This window comes from Protomyctophum parallelum (genome assembly GCF_964188405.1).
Source record: "Protomyctophum parallelum genome assembly, chromosome: 16".
In the NCBI taxonomy this organism is placed as follows: Eukaryota; Metazoa; Chordata; class Actinopteri; order Myctophiformes; family Myctophidae; genus Protomyctophum; species Protomyctophum parallelum.
Window position 1 is genome coordinate 12479027 of NC_139711.1, and position 7039 is coordinate 12486065.

General features: G+C 44.8%; 1 protein-coding gene across 1 annotated transcript; it reads right to left on the reverse strand.

Moving 5' to 3' along the window:
* Positions 1-731: 731 nt before the first annotated feature.
* On the reverse strand, positions 732-6725 carry npy7r (neuropeptide Y receptor Y7; the record flags this gene model as incomplete). The annotated part of the gene is made up of 2 exons (XM_083785690.1): positions 6658-6725; positions 732-1900 (listed from the first exon to the last, which is right to left on the reverse strand). Exon 2 carries the CDS (start codon positions 1860-1862, stop codon positions 732-734), a length of 1131 nt encoding a protein of 376 aa, XP_083641816.1. The 5' UTR covers positions 1863-1900; positions 6658-6725.
* Between the last annotated feature and the right edge of the window lie 314 nt (positions 6726-7039).

Here is a 7039-nt window from a genome sequence, read left to right on the forward strand (position 1 = left end):
TGGGAGTGAGTCTGCTGTTCAAATTGCAATCACAATGAAAACTCTCTTTTCAAAGGATTTACAGAGAAAAATGCCATGACATTTTATATCTAATACATTTCCTTTTTGAGGGGCGCTAGCCCCTCCTGTGTCCATCTTTGAGCGTTTGTGTAAACACAAACATTGTCCTAACACAAACATTGAATGCCATTGACAATGAATGGCCAGCTTTGAGTGTTTGTATAAACACAAACATTGCGTAAACACAAACATTGAAGACAAAAGTGAGGATGCAAATTGTGATTGGCCAGAATGAGATGATACATGATGATGTTTTGTTTAATATTAATGTTATATTATCATTAAAATCTTAGTGTTTTGCAAATGAGTTAGGGGCCCTCTTGCAATATCCTCAAGGCCCAACAAGTGGGCCCCAGCTCACAGGTTGAGAACCACTGATCTAAAATACCAAACAAGAGTGGCTACAGAAAACGCATTGGGCTACACAGTGTTTTAATGGGTTACTTAAAACCGTGATGAACATCTTCTGAACAAGAAATTAAAGGTCTCACATAAAGCATTTCACATGCAAAGCTTTGAGCCTCCTCCGTGGGCATAAAATGCTCCAGTCAGATCAAATAATTCAAGATATAAGGCTGCTTTTTAACCACAAGAGCCACAAGCCAGAGGTCTGTTTAATATGTTGAAGAATTGTGCAGGTTTTTCTTATTATTATTTCTTAGAGTGTCATCTCATACGGCGGTGGGGGGGTGCCCACCATTGCGACCGTTCAGCGTTAGCCCCCTGAGCGAGCGTGTCCTGAAGGACCCCTCGGGGTGTAGAATGTCTGGCCTGTCCTGGCAGCGAAACACCATGAGGAAGCCATTCCTGTAGTTCTTGTTCATCCAGCCGTACAGCAGCGGGTTGGCGAACGTGGAACACATGGCCACTATGTGGAAAACGGTATAAATCAGCTTGTACTCTTTCAGCCGGAGCGCCAGGTCCAGGTCGCTGGCCAGCTGAAAGACGTGAAAGGGCAGCCAGCACGTGGCGAACACCACCACCACCAGGGCCAGCATCTTGGTGGTCTTCTTGCGGCGGGCGACGCTGTCGCTGCGGCTGGACGGGCTGATGTGGTTCTTCAGCTTGACCCAGATGCAGATGTAGGCGTAGCTGATGATGGCCAGTGGGAGGATGTACTGCAGCAGCAGCATGGAGAAGCTGTAGATGACGCCGTCCCGGCCGGTGCCGTGCGGCCACTTCTCGGAGCAGACGGCGATGCGCAGGTCGATGGAGGGGATCTCCTCGTAGCGGTACTCCCTGAAGATGGCCAGCGGCGCCGCCAGCACGGCAGACAGCGTCCAGGTGAGCGCCATGATGAGGAAGCTGCAGCGCCAGGTGAGCCGCTGGCCCAGGTGGAAGACGATGCAGCGGTAGCGCTCCAGGGCGATGACCGTCAGCGTCAGGATGGACACGTGCACGCTCAACGCCTGGGCGAAGGGCACCATGTGGCACAGCACGGCGCCGAACTGCCACTCGTCCAGCAGCGTGTAGACCAGCGTGAAGGGCAAGCACAGCGTGTCCACCAGGAGGTCGGCCAGAGCCAGGTTGGCTATGAAGAAGTTGGTCACCGTCCGCATGGTTCTGTAGCGGATGAGCATGTAGATGACCAGAGAGTTGCCCAGCAAGCCCAGCAGGATGATGAGGGAGTAGGCTAGGATGAGGGTGATCTGCACGCCCAGGTGCTTGGTGATGTCGGTGTGGAAGCCGGGTCTGAGGAGATCAATGCTGCTGTTGCCCAGAATCCCGCGGTACCAGTGGGAGGAATCCGTTTCGCCGGCCTCCCCCCCGTCTGTATTATTGGGTGCATCTGTGGGGCTCATTTTATCTGTAGATATGGGGATCCGGGCAATACAAACACCTGAGCAGAGAAACCAGACGAGAGGGAACACAGTTTAGCAAAATGACTGACCTGACCCGGAGGCCACTGTAAGCAACAAGATAGGAAGAAAATAACAATGACAAAATCACATGGGCTCTGGCTCGAGCCTGAATTCTACTGTCACGCACTGAAAATAACAGATCTACAAGCACACAAGCAACGCTTCCGGACTTGTTGTGAACTTGTAGATCGGCTGTTTTTGATGCCGTGCAAGGAAGAATATCCCTCGTCCCTGTCCCTGTTTTATCTCACATTCCATTGCACCATGCTCACCATCACTCAGTGAAATTTATATAATTCATGATGAACAATGTGCATTCCTATCTCTGTCTGTTTAAATAGACGCAAAGTTATCGCTGAGGTATTTAACAGAGACATGGCATTTATTTCCAAGGTGGTTTGGGCTTTGTCTCTTGCAGCTGTGCAGTTTGACAGTGCCACGTGGTCCATATCCATGTTTTAATTAAATGTGCCAAAAAACTGTTTGCTAAATGGTTTCGTCGATCTATTCATATCCTGCGAGCAAAACTAGCCACAGTTGTAAATGCCACACTTTTATTACAGGGATCTGATTGTTTTCGCTGGAAAAAAGAGAGGAATAAAAAAGATAAGAGCAACTTATTGTGGAACAATTATTAAAGCACTCATCTATGATTGGATTGAGGAAGTGAATTTGCTGCAATGCTGGGAAAGCTAGAGATAAAATAAATGAGAATCATTCTAAAGTATATCGCAGCTCTCTTGGTTCCGCCATTGTTCACAGACACTTAACTGTGTGTATACAGAAAGAATGCTATCAGCACACTAGCACGTTGCATTTTCAAATATCATCATGAGAATGAAGGCTGAAAAGAAGCATGCATGCAGGTGGCACATGTACCAGAGGTCTTATTGTTCCTGTGGCTCACAAAGGGAATTATGTTGTCATCCTCTTTGACACTTTCTTTTCTTACATTTTCCACAACTTGAAAGCTACAGTTACCATCCCTATTCTGAGGGAGAACACTGGCTGAAAACAATCAATCTATACAAGTGGCTAGAGATTTTATGTACAGTAGAGGGGGGGGGGGGGGGGGGGGAGCGGACCGATTACAGGACTCTGTTTACTTTTTAACTATAGAGGTTTTAAGTGGTTCATATATTTCTGAAATTGTTTTTTGGGGACAATTTATGCTCCTTTTAGTTTGAGTGAGGGGACAGAGGGGAGATGCAAAACACGAGAGGAGCCTGGACCCAAACCTGGGTCATGTAACCCGCAAAGGAGCAAATGCACCGTGTCACCAGACACCCCGAGTTGTCATCCTTGTTTCTGACAGTCATACTACGGTACTTCAGTGAAAAAATCCCCTCCCATGGGAAGGGATTGTTCACACGAGGGTGTTAAGGGAATAACTACAGTTACTCCATTACACCCTCTCTCATCATCAGTCTGTGCTGCGAGACAGACAGAGACAGACAGACAGAGACAGACAGAGATTTGTGCTTTAACGTCTATCTCTCAAGATAGACTGTTGACTCCAATTCAAGGAAAACAGGGCGCTGTTTTTACTTTATTTTTGGACGATGGGTTCTCAGATTGATAATTTTCTTTTATAAAACTATTACTTTTCTGGATTCAAATAAAAATTTGCAAAAGTAGCAGATCTACTACTTTTGAATTTTGATGCTTTTGTGAGTATGATCAAGTAGGGCGTTAATTGACGAAGAAAAGAAAAGTTAAAATATGGAGATACTGTTGCCTGACAGCAACAGTATTTCTGTAAGTGGTTAATCCAGTGTGGGGAAAAAACAGAGACATGACTTTAGATACATTTCCAGACCCTCTGCCGTGACTACTCTTGTTCTATTTCTGAACATTTAGTGCTGCTTGGTGATAAGACATGGGTCCTTTGGGGTTGGTGTATTTTTGAAAGGTCGTCCAAAAAGAAATTGTGACTTTCGTGACTGTGGAAACATGCAAAGCTTCATTGCCTGCTGTCTTAGCTGAGTGGACTTTTATGTACTATGAGTTGTTACCTGACATTTTGTCTGTCATTGCTGATTGCTGTGTCGGGCAGAAAACTCTCTTACTATGTTATTTTTCTTTTTGTAAATGAATGCCCTACAATCATACAATGTCACACAAAAGTAGCAAAAGATTATTGATTATTGCCTTTTGGGGGGGAGGTGGGTGCTATTTTTGAATTTGAATATTAAAGATGGAGTGCTGTGATATTTTCGCCCTATGATTATACTTGGAGGAAGAGTTTGTGTACAGTGTATGTGTACAGAAAGTGTGAAAAATGAGTCCCTGTTCATTACAATGGAGGGGGTGGAGGGGAGCGGTGCACTTCCTTGTTCACTCCGTTGTTGTGATCGCTACTTTTCAACACTACGACAAGCGATTACACCGTTTTAAAGTGGATTTTCATGACAAGCAACACAGCGGCTCTTCAAAGGTAACTTAAAACATAGGCAGTGAAGCCTGAAACACGACCCCACAATCCCGGGCAATAAAACTGTTTAAAATTATGTTTATGTGGCCACACCCACCAGTTCATACCTGGTTTTCACCTTACCACCACCCACCTGAACTTAAGCCTCGCCCACAGCTGTTGTATGATAATGGCGTAGGGTTATGATGTCACTAAAGTGGTGAATTTCGGTTGGGCCTTTTGACTCAAAGGCTTTCAGCTTTCAGGAAGGAACAAAAAATACACAGGCAAGACTTATTTGAATATTATAACCACACCTGGGGGTCTATTAGAGTAATATTAACTCCATATACAGATATAAAAGTACAAAGCACTCCATCTTTAAACAGTAACAGTTTTGGTCATGAGGTTTTCACCTGACAGCAACGCTATTGCACTTGAGCTGTGCTTTAAAGCTACAGAGGCCGCCTGGATTAGGTGTAATGGGAGTTTATTCCAAGCCATCGGGCCATGGAAGCAGGATGCTGCTTCACCGTGTTTTTTAGATGCCATTTTAGGCAGTGGCACTTTGAGCAGTTCAGCACTAAGGCACCTGAGTTGGCTGTTTGGGACATACATAGGCAGGCAGTCATATAGGTAGGAAGGTGCCAGACTTGTGAGTTGTTTTCTTTGGCAAGCCAGAAAAAAGTGCATTGCAGTAGGTGTAATAGCGACGTGAAAAATAAACTTAAAGTCGCTGAGAGGCGATGGGATGGGCTATGTTGTCAGACGCGCTCCGCCGCAAACAAAAGGAATTCGCTGGATGCAAATGATGCATTTTAAGGGTTTTATTAAAGCAATGTAGATAACTCATAATGGTGCTCAAACGTAAAGCAAAATGACCACAGCTACAAAGTAAATAAAGTAAATGAAATAAAGCGGTCAACAAAAGGTATGGCGTCCCACACACCCCCTCTCTCTCTGTGTCCACAGCAGGTGAACAGGTGATGTTAAAGGTAACCTTGGGTCCGCCCCTATGCCCGTCAATCATCCACACCAACACCAGTGACAGCCTACTCATTTCATTGACCGAATGTATAGTCAACATAACCAAACCATTTCATGGCTCTTACAGTAGGCCTAATCAAGCCGAGAGAAAACAAAGGCGTGGATCAGCGTTTTTTGCATCGTCGATAGGATCTAATTAGCACAATATTTCTAAGATGAAAAAAGGCAATCTTGGTGATATGATTAATGTGTGTATTAAAATTAAATTCAGAATCAAATAGATTGAGAAGCAAATATGGTCAGCAGTGTATGGTCTCAGGGTACATATCTGTATGCATTGTGTGTGCATGGCGTGTGTGTGCGTGCCGTGTGCGCGTGCGTGCGTGCACGTTTGGATCCGGAACCGGAGGTAAAACAACAAAACAACATAAAGTGTCAGGTGCCACACCACCATGCAGGTCCTGGAGTGGAAACGGCAGATACAAACAGTTAAACATGCAAATGACTTGTGGGGAAAAATAGACAACTGAGATATGTGCTGCTAATGTCATTTATCTGACTGCATCTCATCTCTGTCTGTCTGTCACAATAAGCTGCAATCTAACATTATGCAATGTGAATTCATCAGGCACAATGCGTGCGCGTGTGTGTGTGTGTGTGTGTGTGTGTGTGTGTGTGTGTGTGTGTGTGTGTGTGTGTGTGTGTGTGTGTGTGTGTGTGTGTGTGTGTGTGTGTGTGTGTACTGTGTACGTACAGTGTCTGTTACACTGACATAAAGGTCATCGTTTTTTCTGATCTGGACTAAGATTTAATTTGAGGCAAGCCTGTGCCACATCAAATTTGAATCCAATGTTACTGCAACTGCATATCTCTTTTACACACACCTGCCAAAGTGCTAAACCAACAAACGAGCAAACTCGGCGACGCACTGCCTGCCGTGAATTCAACATGATTGACTGACAGGTCCTATTCGTTTTAAAAGGTTCTCCTTCATGCGTAAAATATCTCACTTTATTTATGTATTGCGCTGTTAGTTAATTCCATGTGAACTTAACTCTCCAAGTCAACGCAATCGATTAAACTGATGCAAAGGGTTTAATAGGGCTACCCATCACATGCAGTGTTGTTGCGTGCGTGATTTGCGCACTCCATGATCCACGGGTCTCCGGTCTCCCTGGCCTCATCCAAATTACGCGTCACTGTTAACTAACTGCAGATTTTGGCTGCATAATTGTTTGGCGAGTCAGTCAACGATGAAACAAGATGCATCTCAAACTAACAGAAAACTTTAAGGTTCTCGGGCGGCAACATTGGTATAAGAAAGAATGGACTCACCTCTTCTGCTTATATCTCCTTTGGTAAGCGAGTCTTCATTTGACAGCGGTGAGAGAGCAGGCTGGAAAACGCTGAAGCTCCTCCCAGGCATCAGGCAGCGCGCATAACGTGGTGAGATGGTGCGCTCTATGCGGACCTGACCGACCGCGCACATTGCTCAATGATAGGCTACTCGCGCGCCTATTTAGATTTCATAAGCATTATATATAGCAAATGGAAGTAGGCTACTCAGAGTCACATTCATAAGTAAACGTTCTGTATTCAGAATGTTTGAAATAGCCAAAGTGGTTAGGCTATACAGTATGTTTAGCAATAATAATACAAATCTACAAAGTAACGTTTTCAAATAATTGTAGTGGAGTAAAAGTATAGACCAATTAAT